Source organism: Equus caballus, chromosome 4 (genome assembly GCF_041296265.1).
Source record: "Equus caballus isolate H_3958 breed thoroughbred chromosome 4, TB-T2T, whole genome shotgun sequence".
NCBI lineage: Eukaryota > Metazoa > Chordata > Mammalia > Perissodactyla > Equidae > Equus > Equus caballus.
This window is the reverse complement of record NC_091687.1, coordinates 14,898,280-14,914,428: the sequence shown is the minus strand read 5'-3', so window position 1 is coordinate 14,914,428 and position 16,149 is coordinate 14,898,280. Positions and strand designations below refer to the sequence as shown.

General features: G+C 62.7%; 1 protein-coding gene across 1 annotated transcript; it reads right to left on the bottom strand.

Annotated features, from left to right (window-relative positions):
* Positions 1 to 5: 5 nt before the first annotated feature.
* On the bottom strand, positions 6 to 12,674 carry AEBP1 (AE binding protein 1). Its single transcript, XM_023638982.2, has 22 exons — positions 12,558 to 12,674; positions 9,749 to 10,535; positions 7,775 to 8,119; positions 7,160 to 7,222; positions 6,969 to 7,040; positions 6,686 to 6,829; positions 6,532 to 6,609; positions 5,719 to 5,796; positions 5,454 to 5,537; positions 5,282 to 5,335; positions 4,474 to 4,583; positions 4,254 to 4,393; positions 3,846 to 3,930; positions 3,606 to 3,750; positions 3,420 to 3,505; positions 2,931 to 3,054; positions 2,461 to 2,657; positions 2,153 to 2,332; positions 1,632 to 1,983; positions 1,412 to 1,551; positions 1,190 to 1,289; positions 6 to 901 (listed from the first exon to the last, which is right to left on the bottom strand). Exons 2-22 carry the CDS (start codon positions 10,005 to 10,007, stop codon positions 288 to 290), a joined length of 3,450 nt encoding a protein of 1,149 aa, XP_023494750.2. The 5' UTR covers positions 10,008 to 10,535; positions 12,558 to 12,674; the 3' UTR covers positions 6 to 287.
* Positions 12,675 to 16,149: the final 3,475 nt, after the last annotated feature.

Sequence of the window (16,149 nt, the reverse complement as noted above, 5' to 3'; positions counted from 1 at the left end):
ACATGTGCCGTGAGCTTGGTTTATTGGTGTGGCCTGGGCAAGTGTCGAGAAGTCTGCCTCTTGGGCTCGCTCGGCCTGCCCCTACCCCAGCCCTGCAGCAGCCTGTCCTCTACGGGGCCAGCAGGCGGAGCAGAAGCCTGACGCAGACCCAGGCTCAGAGGGCTTGGTCACATTCATGCCCCCTCCTGGCCCGGCCCACACCAGGGGGCCTTCCGTGTGCTGATGGCTGCTGAGCTGGCCGAGGTGACATGACAACTGGCGCGTGCTCAGCGTTGGGAGACCTGTTCTCAGAAGTCCCCGAAGTTCACTGTGTAGGTCTCGGCTGTGGTGAAGGGGAACTCCGGGCCCGTGACCATCTCCTCCTCCTCCTCCTCCTCAGGCCCCAGCTCTGTCCCAAACTCCGTCACCACCTCCGTGTAGGTCTCAGTCTCTGACTCCTCCCAGTTGGCCGTGGTCTCGGGTATAAAGTGCCAGGGCCCCAGGGTGGAGCTTGGGGCGGGTGAGGGGGCGAGGGTAGGGGTGGGGAGCAGTGTGGGGGTGGTGGGGGGCGATGTGGGGGGCGATGTGGGGGACGTGGCTGGGCTTGCAGTGGCATTGAGGCGACGGAGCCGCATCTGTTCACGCATTCGCAGCCGGTGCTGCAGCCGGCGGCGCTGCATGCGTCGCTGCTGGGGGGTCATGGGGCGTGATGGGTCAATGTGTGGGATAGGCCGGTTCCCGTTCATGGCCAAGATCTCCCGGATGCGCTTCCAGTTAGAGCGCGCCAGGATGAAGTTGCACTGGGTGGCCCCGATGTCATAATCCACGTTGCAGGTCTTGGCGCTGGGGGTGTAGCCCTCTGCGTGAGCTGTCACGCGGTACTCACCCGGGTTCAGGATGCGCCAGTAATCACCACCACTTGCTGCAGAGGGAGGACAGATTCGGCTGCTCAAGAGTCCCGCCTCCCAGGCCCCAGCCCTCCTTTCTGAGATCGCCCAGCCCTCCGCTCTCAGATCGCCCAGCCCTCCTCCGTCAGATCCCCCAACCTTCTTCTCTGAGATCCCCCAGCCCCCTCAGCCCTCCCTCTGGCCAGGGTACACCTTCCCTGATGGGGTCCCAGAGAGCAGGGACCTGCTGGGCAGGCCTGACCTGCCTTGCCAAGACCATACCCAGATTTGGCCCCCCACCTCAGGAAGGTGCACACAGGTACCTGTCTTCACACCGTGGTTAATGCCACTCACGGAGATGGTGGCATTGGCAATAGGGATGCCCTGCTCATCTGTCACAACCCCCTTGATGCCACGGTGAACCTGCGGAAGGAAGCAAGGGCTGGTGTCCACATGGAGACCCCTCACGGCCTGTTGCTCCCCTGCTCCCCGTCCCGACCCTTCATCAACCTCTCCCGGATGCAGCCCCCCAAGCTGCCCCCCACCTGCTCCATGAAGGTGAGCAGAGCTTCCTTGTTGTTCTCCCACTCTCGAGGCAGCTCACTCTCGTGAGGGAACTTGTCACAGCCCAGGTAGATGGAGAGCTCCAGGCAATTGGTGTGCAGGTAACTGAAGTCATTGATAGCTGGGCAGGGCAGACACAGAACCTGGTCATCCCTGCCCCACACCAGACGCCCCACCATGGCCCCTCCCAGGCTGACTCACTCCCAGATCGGGGATTCCACTTGGCCCCGTTGACGATGCCCATGCCGCTGGTGTAGTCCTGTGCTTGGCACCCTCCCCGGTAGGGCTCAGTCATGGTGAGGTGAGCGGAGGCAAAGGAGATGGCCAGCCAGCGGAAGATGGCGTGGTCTGGGGTCTCCTGGACCTCAGATGCCTCGTCCTCGTCCTCTCCCCGGGCGGCTGCCATGGCCGCAGCCAGCAGCTGCTCCTGGCTGGGTGTGCGGGCCATGTCGTAGGGGTAGGACACCAGCCGCTCACCGCCATTCAGGTTTGCCCCCAACACAAAGGGGTTCTTCTCCATCCAGGCAATGATGGCCCGGACCTCCGTGGATACCTGGGGGTGGCCAGTGCTGAGGTCTATGCTGCAGCTTCCAACACCCTCCACGCAGACCCCAACATAGTACTCACACCCCCTCTGTCTCTCCAAGCCCCTCAGTCTCAGCACCCAGGCTCAGGCACCCCCAGTCCACCCCCAGGCCCTGTTAGCCAGGCTGTGGGCTCACCGTGGCATCTGGGGAGAGGTAGCGTTCAGGGATGGGCAGGTTATTGTTAGGAACCCGGTAGGGGACCCATTTCCTCTCCTCAGCTCCCCAGAGCACAGAGTTGAGATCCGGGAAGTCTTCATAGATGTCAAAGCCCTCCTCGGTCCACAGCCCTAGCGCCCAGTTCCCAAACTCTGAGCCCTGGGGGAGCCGGCAGCAGGGTCAGCATCAGTGGCCCGCTCCCCAGCCCTGCCCCCTGCTGCTGCAGTTCCCCTGGCCCACCCCCTCCAGCCTGACCCCTGCCCTGGCCCCAACACCCCCCAACTCACCATCTGCGCTGCCACTTCGTAGCCATCAGGGTTCAGTGAGGGCACCAGGTGGATGCGCGTGTCCTGCACCAGGCTGCGCACACGGGGGTTCCCGTCGCGGTATTCACGGCACAGGTACTGCATGAGCAGCAGCAGCAGCTCACGGCCCAGCACCTCATTGCCATGGATCCCAGCTGTGTAGCGAAACTCGGGCTCCCCTGCAAGGGCGGGAGCCTCAGCAACTACCCAGCCTCCCAAAGCCCTAGAGAGATGTGGAAGGACCCAAACTGGCCTTACACCCAGGGAGCTGGGAAGCAGCTGAGGCTCGTAGGGCCCAGCAAGGCAGACTGGGTCCCCTAGAGGGGGTCCAAGGACAGGCAGAAGGTGGTGAGCTGGGAACATCAATGGCACAGGCCCAGCTGCGGTGCCAGGGCCTTGTCTCTAATCCGTGGGAGGAGGGCCAGGCCTCCAGGGGTTGTGGGGGCCCTCACCCAGCTCATGGTCTCCAGGGTTGTCTGAGATTTCCATGGCATAGATCTTGAGCCCGCGTGAGCTCTTTCCCAGGCTGTAAGTGCGGGTGATGGTGGGGCACTCTTCGTTCACCACCTTCATCAGCTGGGCACCAGAGGGTACACGAGTTATATAGCCCGGGATGTAGCAAGTGCCAGCCTACCCCGTGACCACGGCCTCTCCCATGCCCTGGGTCTGCTCTGTGGGGAGGTTCTCTGTGGTAGGAGCAGCCCCTGCCAGTGACGCCAGCCCCTCTCAGGTCCTAGTGCTGGAGGGAGGGGCCTTGGGAGTTCCTCCTCCTTGAGGAGAAGGCTGGCCTCTCAGCTTGCCTGGGATGGGAGCAGAGCTCACGGAGCACTGCATATGGCTCCCATTACCCTTGAGCCCCGCCTCTGGACAGGATCCCCAGCACCCAGACATGACCCCCCCAGTCCCTGGACACAACCCCTGGCCCCAGGGCAGGACCCCACCTGGCGCATGTCCTTGTAGCTGTGGTGCCGGAAATCCAGATTGTCAGTGGTCACTACCTCATTCTGTGTGTAGTAGCTGTGAACGGCTGCAGAGGATGGGCAGGCAGGGCCCTGAGCCCGCCACCTGCCAGCCCACCCAGGTTGCCCCAGCCGCCCCTGCGAGCCCCTCCAGCCCCCTGCACTCACGGGACACGGGGCACCCCAGCACCTCCAGGCGCATGCACAGGCTGCCGTTCCAGGTGAGTGGGTAGATGCGGATGAAGCGGGCCACCACTGGCTCCGGGAGCTCACTCAGCACAGGTGTGTCCTTGTCCACATTGCCGTGGAAGGTCTGGGGAGAGGCGGGCCTCAGCAGCAACCCACCCTGGTCGAGAGTCCACCCGCAGCCCAGACAATGGGAGCAGAGCTGAGGGCTTGGGTGCCTACCATTTCCTCGTAGCCATTGGTGTACATCACCCATGTTTGGCTATCATTGCTGAAGCCCACGAAGAAGGAGGTCACAAAATCGTCACTGGGGAGGGGACAGCAGTCAGGGCAAGGCTGATTTCCCTGCCTCACTCCCAGGCCTCCAGCAGCCTGAGCCCCCTCTTCTGGGCCCAAGAACTCAGCTAGCAGGGGTGTGTGGTCTGGGCCTGGGCGTCAGGAGCAGTTCCTATGCTTGCTGTGCGGCTGTGGAGGAGTGGTTTGCTCAACTGGACATGGAGAGCTGACTAGCCATGGCCCAGGAGCAGGGAAAAGGGCCCTGGAGGGCCCAGGGGAATGTCTCTAATGGGACCCAGCTGTGCCTGGAGCCACCCGTCCCCTACCAAGTGCCTGTGAGCCTGGTTGACATACTGGATGCTGGAGTCACGGCCCTGGGTGATGACACCCGTGAACTTAGTGGTCCTTCTGGTGTCCACCTCAATCCACTGGGTCTGAGCGTCATCCTCGGCACACCATGCCCCATCATAGTAGTCGTCCTCAGTGGCACCAGCCTGTCACGGGTGGTGGAGAGGCTGAGAAGGTGGAGGAGCTCTCTGCCCAGCTGGTAGGTGGGCCGGTCCCCGACACCCACCTGGATGTTGAGCCGGCCACGCTGTGCCCCCAGGCCGTGGCGCAGCATGGAGGAGGCCCGGATCTGGTTGTCCTCGATATGGTGCGACTCCATCCCGATGGGGGGGCACTCTAGGGACACGGCACCCCAGGCTGGTGGCCCACTGGCTCCATCCCTCCCTCCACAAAACCCAGAACCAAGGGGCCCAGAGCCCACTCCCCTCCGCCCCAGCCTGTGCTTCCCTTCCCTGTGCCTCAGCTTCCCCATCTGGAGAATGGGCTGATGATGCCAGGCTCTAAGGGGTCATGGGGCTTACATGAAATCACAGGCACAGCCACCCCAGGGCCAGCCAGTCACAGGCATCCTCTGTATTGGGCCCAGCTGCACACCTGCCTTGTGCCACCAGCTCTGTTCCTGGGTCAGGCCCAGGGCAGATATGCTCCAGGACCCCTCCCTTCTGGGCCCCAAGAATTTAAGAGCAGGAAAGGGTTCTGGAGCCCTGGAGCACCATCAGGAAATACCAGTTTGGGACCCATGTGTGGCCTTGGATGGGTCACTTGTCTCAGCACCCTTACCCTGCTGTGGCCACATGGCCCCCCTGCCCTCACACACCCCCACATAACCTCTAGCCCCCTCCCCCACATACACTGCCAGGCCCCCCGATACACAGCCCCAGCCCCCATACACCCCGCCAGCCCCCAAACATGCCCCCAGTCCCCATACCCACCCGCAGCCCCACACACACACCCAACCCCCATACCCGCTCCCCACGGTCCCCCAGCCCCCCCTTGCCCCCGACATCCCCACACCCCCAGGGCCCCTCACTCACTGACTTTCTCTGTTGGAGCCCACTCCTCCTCCAACTCCTCACCCTTCCGGGGCCCTGGGGGACAACAAAGGGAGGATGTGGCGCCGAGGGTCCCGGAGCATCCACAAGTGCAGCCGGTGTCCCACAGGGACCCAGGCTCTGTGGGCCCTGCCCTCAGCCCCCAGACATGTACCTTTGGGGTCCTTGCCCTTCTCCACAGTCCATTTGTCATCCGTCTCCTCCTCCTTGGGGCTGCCGCCCTCCTTTTTGGGTTTCTCTGAAGAGAGGAAGGTGGAAGGGGCCTGTCAGCTTAGCCCTGGGCTTCGGGGGACATTTGGGGGTGGGGGTTAGGCTGAGGGGGGGCAGAGTGAGGGTCAGGCCTGCACTGGGGGCAGGTGGGATGGGGGTCAGGCCTGCACTGGGGGCAGGTGGGGTGGGAACAGCTTGGTTTCACTCACTCAGCCCCTCCTTCTCTTCATCTGTTTCCAGCTCTGTGTAGGGCTTCTGGGGCCTCGGAGGCCGGAAGTAATAGTCCACTGCAGGGAGGGAGAACCCTACTGAGAAGGCCCAGAGCTGCTCCCAGGGCCCCACACCGTGAGCCAGAGGTCCTGGGTTCACAGGATCCCAGCGGGCAGGACTGGGCAGGAGGGAGCACACGACGAGGAAGTAGGATCGAGGTGAGGCTTGAAGAATCCAGAAAGGCTGAGAGAAGGAGGGAGGGTCCTCCTGGAAGAGGAGGCTGCCTGGGCACAAGTGGAGTGAACAAAACCCTGGAAAAGTCACCAGCCTGGCCCAGCAGGGGGGCTTGGCCTGGGGAAAGGTTCAGGATGAGGCTGGACAGGGAGTGGGATGTGGGCACACACCTCAAGCGACAACTGGCACCTGTGTCCAGGAAAAGGGTGGTCTGAAGGGCTGAGCTAGGCCCAGGGTTAGAGGAGTTGGCGGGGGGCCTGGGGGCAGGGAAAAGGCCCAAGGCCCAGGAAGGGCGAATTGAAGGCACAGGGCCAAGGAGCAGGAAGGAGAGGAAGGCGGTTGCCTTGAAGGGGTGGGAGTCCTGTGGGGCGAAAGAGGGGTGAGTAGGACTGGAGGGCAGGAGGGACAGAGAGGAGCTCACTGGGGCTCGGGAAGAAAAGTCTGGAGGGAAGAGCAAGTCAGGAGCCAGGAACCAGGAGGGGAGTGGGGGCGGGAGGGGTGTTGAGGTAACGGCCACCAAGCTGGAGTTCCAAGGTGGTCGGCCTGGCCTCGGACCCTGGGGTGTAATGGGCACTCACTGTCGTCATAGTCGGGGACCCCGTAGCCATCTCCATAGTCAGGAAGTGGCGGGGGTGGCAGCGGCTTCAGAGGCAGCTCTGTGGAGGTGGGAGGCAAGAGTGGGCCAGAGCCCTCCTTGCCCAGTGCCCCCTCCCCTGTCTGCCCCCAGCCTACCGATCCTCTCCTCCTCCTCCTCTGGGGCCTTGACCCCTGGCCTGGGCAGCTCCGGCTTCTCCTCAGGGCGCTCAGGCCAGGGCCTCTCAGGCCTCCTCCTGCTGGGGGGCGGCCTGGGCTGCTTCTGGCGCCGGATGTACTCAACTAGGGGGAGGGTGGGCTCTGAGCTGGGCCAAGGCCCCTCCTCAGAAGGCAGCGGGGCTGGGAGGGTGGGGCCTCTGGGTGGACCATCAGTGGACCCCCGGGCAGGGGTTGGGATCTGGGCGGTGGGGGTCCTACTCACAGTCCTCATAGTCCTCCCTCTCTATCTGGTCGTTGTAGTCCAGCGTGGGCTGCTCGGTCTCCTCCTCCAGCTCTGGGGGAAAACGCTCGTGGCTGCCTCGTTGATGGACACTCACTGACCACCCCCCCAAGGCCCACCCTGGAAAGCCAGGGCGGGTGGCCCCCGAGGCCAGGTGGACGGCGCCCACTCACCAGGCTGGTGCTCCACATCGGTCTCTCCTCCTGGCCCTTGCCAGGGACTTGGGAGGGCCCCCCCTGCAACGCAAACCCCAGAAACAGATGGATGGGAAGCCTGCCCTGACCACCGGCTGCATGTTGAGCTGACACAAAACCTGGCTCTTCCTGACACCCCGAAAGCCTCGGCTTGCTCCCAGGAGGCCTGAGCTTCTCTGGTCCTCAGCACCCAGCTGGTATTCCCTGGGCCAGAGAGCTGGGTGGCTTTCTGGGGAGCCACAAAGCTGCCCCAGCAGGAGGCCACCCCGCAGGCTCAGAGCCCAGCGACACATGGGGGCGGGGAGGGGGCCTTTGGGTGGGGCCTGGGGACAGATCCCAGGACAGTGGAGAGCCAGCCCCACCCACAAGGCCAGCAAGCCCTCCCCTACTGAGGGGAGGCAGTGGTACTGCCGGAGCTCCAACAGACTGCCGATCATGACAACAACGAGGCCCCAGAGTTCACCCTGTCACCCTGTCCAGAGGGCCCTGAGGGTCTGCAGAAAGCGGGAGCCCAGGGACCTGCCCCCCACCCCCACCCACCCCTGCAGCCCAGCAGGTCAGAGCCCCACAGCCCTGGAAGAGCCCAGCACACACCTCCCTCCTGGGGCAGCTTCTCCTCGGGCCCGGGGCCGGGGGGTCGGGGCAGTGGCCACCACGGGGTTTCTGAGGGGGTTGGGGTGGGCAGCCTCTTCCCAGCCACGGGCTTCTTAGTGGCCTTGGGTGGCTTCTCCTTGGGCTTCTTGGTGGCCTTAGGTGGCTTCTCCTTGGGCTTCTTGGTGGCCTTGGGTGGCTTCTCCTTGGGCTTCTTGGTGGCCTTAGGTGGCTTCTCCTTGGGCTTCTTGGGTGGTCTGGGGGACCCCTCCAGGGGCTGCTTGGTGGCCTTGGGGCCTTTGTCCTTCTTCCCTTTCTTTCCTTTGTCTTTGACCTTTTCTGGAGGTGCTGTCCAAGATGCAGATTTAGTTCAAATCAACAAAGAGCCCACTCTCCACCCCATGTGGCCCCCCAAGGTGTCCACAACCTGGGCTGTAGGGGCTCCTGTTAGTCCCATGCTTCCTAAGGCGGGAAACTGAGAGGTTAAGTGCCTTGCCATCGTGGCAGAGCTGGGATTGGAACCCAGGCTTTCTGTCTGCGAGTCTATGCCGTCACCACCACATCTTGGCCTGGGTAACTCAGCTCCCACCTGCCAAAACCTCAACAGGGGCCCCTGACAATCCCCTCCTTCCCCACATGTCCACTCGGCCAGACAGGGAGCACTGTTCTCTGCTGGGGATGGGAGGGGCATAGAGGTGACTAAGCCACCCAGGCCTGGGGGAGCGCCCAGTCTAAGGCCGGGGCGGGGGGGGAGGGGGTCTCATCCCTGCGAACTGCCACACAAAGTACAGGGCATGGGCACGGGGCCTCCCAGAAGCTCCCTGCAGGGGCAAGAAAAGCTTCAGAGAAAAGGGGCATCGTGGGCAATCCTCTATCCAGAAGTAAGGGGTCTGGGGCAGGTTGGAAGCCATAAGCAGTAGGGGTCCTGGGGCCACACAGAGGACAGAGGGACAGGCAGGTGCTGCGGCTGCTCCAACATCTCAGAGCCTGGGGGAGGAAGCAGGGGCAGGGCATGGGGCTGCCTGTGGGAATCCTCCAGGACCCTGGGCAAATGTTGTTGAGAATTTAATGGTGGGGGGGGCGGCTCACAAGGCAGAAACACAAGGAAATTTACAAAATGCAGACAGACAGGAGAATGGGGCTGCCACAGCAGCATCCAAGAGGTTGGGACAGTAGCCTGGAATGGGAGCTGGGTGTGGGGGAGCCTTAGTGGGTCCCAGGACCTGTTTCCCAGGAGCTGGGGAGGAGCCAGGAAACATCTAGAGGGAGGGGCTGCTGACCTCAGGAATGATGGATGGTGGCTTGGAGTCTCCTGGGAGAGAGAGATTAACAAGACCCTTGCCACCCTCAGGTCACAAAAAACAGCTAAGATTTATTGACAAGTGCTTATGTAAGAGGCCCTGGGCTAAATGCTTTGGTGATGTTATCACCTCATTCAATCCTCACAATAACCTGAGACTACCCACTGCCTGGCTGCTCCGGGAAAGTCTTGCCCACAGGGGGTCCTGGAGAAGGCCAGGCTGGAGGGTGCTGGGGACCCCTCCCAGGGAAAGCCTGAGGCTAGGACCGTGGCAGCAGCATGGGCATGGTGAGCGTGTGCCACAAACTGGCCGAGTGCCCGATTAGGACAGCGCGGTGGTTCACAGCAGAGACCTGGGGAGGGGGCAGCAAAGTCCCCTGCTGACTCAAGCCTAGTCCCTGGGAATGAGGGACTGGGACGACTCAAGCCACCAGGCAGCAGACCTGCTGGGCGAGCCTCCACGCCCGAAGGGCTACAAGCCAGCCCTGACCTCTGCCTGGCACAGTGTCCCGCCAGACATCTGGGCTCTCTCTGGTGCCTTACCGAGCCATTCCTCACGCTGGGCAGACTGGACAGCGGCCAAACCCCGCCGAGGCCGCCATTCTCACCTGAGGTGCAGGGCGCCCCGGAGGCTCCCCATCACGCGGCGGGGGGCCACCCCTGCCCCGGGCTCTTACCCTCTCCCTCTCTGGCCGCCCCTGGACGCGCCCCCGGCTTGCCCCCCGTCTGGGCTTTGCGGACGCGCGGGGTGGGCTCGGGGGGCGGCGGGGCCTCCACGTCGTCCTCGCGGGGCTCGGGATCCAGCTCCGACAGAAAGCCCTCGAGGAACTCCTCTATCTCGTCGTCGGTCAGCACCGTCTGCGCGCGCCCCCCGGGGCACAGCGCCAGCAGCGCCAGGAGGCAGCCGAGCAGGGGCGCCCCGCGCACAGCCGCCATGGCCACGGCACGCCTCGGGGGCAGGGGCGCGGGGGCTCCGGGGGGCAGGGGCGTGGGGGGCCCCAGGGGGCAGGGGTGCGGGGAGGGGGGCTATGGGGAGGGGGGGCTCTGGGAGGGCGGGCGAGGGCCTCCGGGATGGGGCGCGGGAGGCTCCGGGGAGGGGCAGGCGGGGGGCTCTGGGGCGAGGCGCAGGGGCTTCGGAGCCAGGCAGCGGCTCAGGGGTCGGTGGGAGCTCAGGGGTGGTCCGGGGGTTCCGAGGCGCTGGCGGCGGCTGGGAGCTCCGGCCCCGCGAGGCACGCTCCCGCGCGGACCGCCCTCTCCAAAGCTCCAGTGGCGGCCGGGGCGGGGGCGCCAGGGCTTCCGGAGCCGGCTCCCCAACCCCCAGGAAGGAGGAGGAGGAGGAGGAGCCGGGCGTGGACGGAGGGGCTGCGGGGGGCGGAGCAGTCCGGGCGCCGCGCGCTGGGCACTTCCGAAGCGGGAACTGCGGGCGGTGTCCCGGGCCGGAGGCCTGCGCCTAGGAAGGAGGGCCTGCGGGGAAGGAGGGTCGGGGAAATGGGAGGTCCTGAGGGTGCGGGTCCGAGGGGGCCGACACCCCTGTCTCGCTTCGTCCGTGGCACCGCCCCCAAGTCAGCCAGGACCAGGAGGGGAGATGCCATCAAGCCCACTGGAGGTGACCGGGAACCCTAATAGAGAGCTAAGCTGCGGACTCTGGCCTCGGGGACCCTCTCCATCTCCGGCCTCAGAAGGGTCGTGAGTGTGCCTAGCCAACCCATCCTACCCTCTCTCTGGAGCCTTGGCCTGGCAGCTCTGCAAACTGTCACCAGCCTTCATTCAGACATCCAGCTAACCTCCCAGGTCCAGACAAGCCCGACTCTGAGGAGGGACCGCACTTTGGGAACCCCCTCATTAGTGAGAGGAGCAGGTGCAAAACTGTCCTCAGGGCAGGATGACTTCTCTGCTGGGGGTAGGAGCCCCCATGTAAGCTCCTGTCCCCTCCCAAGGGCAACTTGGGAGGCAGGCAGAGGTGGAGCAGGGAGGGGAGAGATTCCTTTCAAATTTTATTAAATTGTATGTGTAATCCATAGGAATGGGCTGTCAGGGGTGTGGAGGAACTCAGCCCTTACAGCGATTTCCATCCAAGTTCAGGGGCTTCTTGCCCACCCCTGCAGTCCTGCACCTAGGGAGGGATGCCTGGATCCCAGATTAAGAACCCTGACAAGGAGGTAGGAGGCAGCAACCCACTTCTCTGGCCTCACGAGCAGATGGCACAGCCTCAGGTGAAGCCAGGTCAGAGCAAGGGAAGATTTCAGGGGCAAGGCCGGGGAACCCAGCTCCGTGTGGAAGATGTGGGGGCCACAACCACATAGGAGATCAGGCACAGCCCCTGAGGACATTGACCAGCTGGGGAGAGAGGATGAGTGCCTTCAACCCAACAAAGCTGTGTGGGGGGACGTGCCCTGGAAACAGACACTGGCCACCCAACCAGGAGGCGCAAATGTCTGGGGTCAGGTCCCCTCCCCTACAATTTCTTATGCTGTTTCCCACAATGAGCATTGCCTCACCTCAAGGGATATGCTGCTTTCCCACCAGCTGAGATCCCAACATGGACAAACAGCCATTTCTCTCCTTCCACTTGTCAGAACACAGTTTTTAAAAACTGTTTACAATAGCTCCAGCTACCATATGGACCCAGGGGGCACATAGACTGGGTAATCAGAGAATCCCAGCTCTGTTAGTAATGTCTGTATGGGCGCTGGCATAGGGATTTATGACCTGTGTGCCTGGTGTTTCCATAAGGCTTCTCGAAGGGCAAACGTTGGCTGACCCCAAATGGGTATCACACCTAAGGCCAAAGCTCCCAGAACATTCCTCCCTGAAGAAATAAGGAAGCCAGAAAAAGCACACAAGGAGCCCATGGGGCAAGTTTAGCGGCAGTCAGCCCAGACCCAAGGTCATCTGTGAGGGTTTGGCCCAGTGAAGTAGTCAGGTGGGAAAACCCAGGAGCCCCTGGGATGATTGACAAGCAGAGTTTGGACCTCCAGGCAAAGGGAAAGAGGAAAAGCAGGCTGGGAAGCATCCAGGCCCTGCACGCAGCCTCGGTCAGCTGCTGGCTCAGCCCCTGACTGGGAGCAGGACCCAGGGGGCTCTGCCTCCTCCCACCTCTTCCTTTCAAGGCCCTTCCTCCGCTTTGTTCTGGCTCGCCCTTGTTCACACTTACAAAGGCAGTGGGGCTGTGTCAAGAGCTGGTCCCTAGGGTCACATCCCAGCTCTGTCCTCCTGGCCATCTGATCACAGCAAGTAACCTCCCTGCTCCCCTGTCTCCCCTGCCCTCATGGTGCAGTGAAAGGGGACCATGCACGTGCTGCGCCTAGCACCATTTCAGCACTCACAACCCGCTGGCTCCCCAGTCTTGTCACGTCCCCTCAGAGACCAAGTCCACTGACCTAGGTTTGTGGAGCCCCTCCCCCAGTCAGACCTCCTTGTCCCTGCACCATCCTCGCCCTGCCATGTGTCCCCAGGCTGGTCCAGTAGGATGAAGCAAGCTCTTACCCATAAATGTCCTCTACGAGCCTCTGAATCATTGTTCTCAAAACTTTGTCTTGGAATTTGCTCCGTTGCCCCCAGTTGAGTGTATCAAGCAGGGAGGCCCAAGGCTGGGGGCGGCTGTGGCACGTCACTTCCCTGGGAACGGCTCCCGAGTTCAGCTGGCTCCCACATGGATGGGATTTGGGCCCAAGATCCTCTGCCAGGGAAAATAGAAGCCATAAAAAAATTAAAAAGGAATAGAAACAATCTTTTCCTCAGTCACAGTGAGTCACCAACGGGAGTATGAGCAAAGGCCTCAGGGGGCACTGGGCCCCCAGGAGGCCAGGAAGTTGGGGGCCTTTGGCCCAGGAGGGTCCGGGCAGGTGGGGAGAAGGGGTGACTGTTCTCCATGCCAGGCCAGTACACCACCATCAGTGAGTGGGGCTGAGACCCCACTTAGCTTTAAGACCCACACCCAGGAAGTCCCTAAGACCTGGGCCTGGGGCTCTACCCAGGGCCGGGAGGCAACCACAGGCCATGTCAGGAGGCCCATCTGCTGAGCAGCACAGCATCTGAACCAAACTCCCCAAGGGCAGGAGCCCAGGCCAGGAAGAGGCAGGTGGAGGGGTGGGAGGCTAGTGGCCTCCTATGGCTGCTGCTGACCCTTCCAGGGTCCAGTGCCCCCTGCCACAGGGTGGTGGTCTGTGTCCATGTCCAAGGGTTCTCATGAGCTAGTCTGGGGTCTGCTGGACACCCTGGGGCCCCCCATCCCGCCTCCCACCTCCAGCTTCCTGAGAGAAGGCAGGACATTTCCCCCCCTCTCACTGAAGGTTTTCCTAAGGGGCTGCAGCAAGACTGGGCTTGACAGGGAGAGGGAAGGTGACATCTCACCCTGGTGGGCCTCCCCTCGCTGCTTCCAAGTGGGAAAGGAGAGTTCTTGAGGGAGCCTGACACAAGGGCTGAAGAGGGTGCATGGAGCTGAGGGTGAGGCCGTGGAGCCCACTGATGCAGGGCAAGGAGGAAGGGCGTGGCCTGCCGTCTCACACCACACACCCCCACACCCCCCCAGCCAGGCAGGTCGGGCCTGTTTGGCTCAAGGGCCAAGAGCACACCTCTGAGGCCATCGAGAAAGAAACAAGCCAGGAGGGCTGCCTGCAAGGGTGGGAGGCCCCAGGAGAGAGAGCTGGGGGTGGGTGCCCCCCCAAGGTCAGGAGCAGAGACATTGCAGAGGGCCTTTGGGCTGCCGTGGAGGGCGGGGGACGTGGAGGCAAAGATGTCACGTGGTGGGCATCAAGGCCACTTTGCCCCTTTCAGTCATGCCCCTCCCTGTCCCCAGCAGGGTGGGGTTGGGGTGACCCACATTGGGAGGCAGCGAAGAGGTGAGCAGGAATGGGAAGGAATGGAACCCACCCTCTTCCACAATGGCGGGGTCAGTCCCACGGGGATAGGGAGGGAAGACGCTGTGAATCACATGAGAAATGGAAGCTTTGATTTAGATTGGGCTTGCCTTGTTCATGCCTTCAGACTACTCCCTGTGGTGAGAAGGAAACCCCAGGATGGGCCTGGGGCAGGGCTGAGAGGGGGTTTCCTGCTTCCTCCCGGCCATCCCAGAGCCAGTCTTCAAATGATGAAATGATGACCTCAGCTAACTCAGGCTATAAGAGGCGGGTGTCTCCATGACCGCCCACCGCCCTCCACCCCAATAGGAAGGGTCTCCCATTCGGATGGTCCTGGTCAAGCAGCGAGCGTATCTATCTTTGCAGCACAGACAGTTCAGACCTCGAGGCAATGCTAGGCTGAGCCTTGGGAGGCATGAGAGTCAGTCACATCCCTGGATGCCCCCCACCCCCTGCTGGTGACTTCGGGGGGGGGGGGGGGCGGGGAGCGGGGGGGGGCCATTCTCCTTCCTCTCACCGGACCTCAGGGTTCCTGCTTTAAACATGGTGACCACACCTCTCCAGGAGGTGGAGACAGGGAGTGGCTCCATCTAAGCACTCTCTCCATGCCCTGGAATGTGGGGACCCCTCGAGGAGGTCGCCCTGAGCCCTGGGTGGCCCCTCCCTGAAGACGTTCTACTGGCCTCTACAGGGAAGAGCCGTGCTCTGGGGCTCTCAGGGAACTCATCTACTCTAAAGGTTTCAGCAGAAAATCTGCACCCACGGACACCACATCTCAGCTGCCTGAGTACCCAAAAAGATGTCCCCAGGCCATCCTGCCAGGACCTGCCAGCCATTTCAGCAGGAGACTGCCTCACCCCATGTCTCTGTGGCCAGAAAGTCCGTGATCTCATCGCCCTCCACCTCCCAGTCCCCAATCCACACCCTGCCCTGCCCTCCTCTGCCCCAGCACCAGCCGCCTCGCCTCTGGGTCCCTAGGCATTTGTGCATGCCTCTATGGGTGTGTGTCCCAGGCTGTGGCTCGCTGGTTCACTGGGCAGGTCTTTACGGAACTTTCAACAAGGTGCCAGCCTGAACGTGGCCCAGAGATCCAACAATCATGGATGTAACCTTCCTCTGAAGATGTTCAGGCCAGCGGGAACAGGAAGTCAGTGACTGGCCCGCCTGGGACAGAGGGCACAGGGGAGGGAGGGCACTGACACCCTGGGAAGTGGGAGAAAGGGAGGGGGTACTCCAGCAAAAGAGACTCTACCCTCTTCAGTGACTTTGAACGTCAGTCACTGTGTCTCAGACCGTGGCCCCGCCAGCAGCTTGGGCAGTGATTAATGCTGAGTGAGTGTGTGCACCGTCTTTCCCCATTTCTAAGTGATGAAATTGAGGCCCAGGGAGAAGTGATGGGTCCAGGTCACAGCGTGTCAGTGACACGGAAGGTCCAGGCGAGGACTTCTGAGGCTCTTTCCACCCGGACTCCACAGCCTCTGGCCACGGGGCCACAGTGGCACCAGCCCCTTTCACTGAGGCCCAAGCATCACCAGGAGCCGCCCTGGTGCCTCAGCCTGGGCAGAGGTGGGAAACTCACCCGCCCGCAGGACCAACATGCTGGAGTTCTAGCTGGGGCAGCCTCAGGACACAGCGATGGGGCAAGCAGGAGCAGAGCCTGGGAGGCCCGGAGGAGACCCCCTAAAGTGCCTGGGGTCTCTGAGGCAGCAGCTCAGACACAGAAGGTCGGGCCTCGGGGGAGGTGAAGCCACGACACTGACACGCCCGAGTGGGCCCTTCCTCCACTGCCCAGCTGGGCAGCATGAATGTAAGGAAGGCCCGGGAACCCTGGGCTCTGGACAGCAAGGCCCAGGCTCAGGTCCCGGCCCCTCCCAGTCTCCTGGAGTCCGGGATCTGCCTCCAGGGAACAAGGGAGAAGGACCCAGGCCCGTCCTGTCTCTCTGCTGCTCCCTCAGGGGAGGCCTCTAGAAACACCCTCTTGTCTGCAGTCTGGATGTTACCAGAGGGGTCAGACTGCTGGGGCCCACAAGGAGGGTGGTTCCCAGAGCCACAGGACCTGGGGTCTCCCAGACAGTGTCTAGCCGTCCGCACAACTGGCAGAACCATTTTCTTCGTTTCCGACAACTTGAAAACCACATGTGATTTTCCACAGCCCAGTGCCCCCGCCCAGCTCCCTGGGCCTGGACTGCTGAGCGAGCAGAGTTCACCCGAATTCCTTC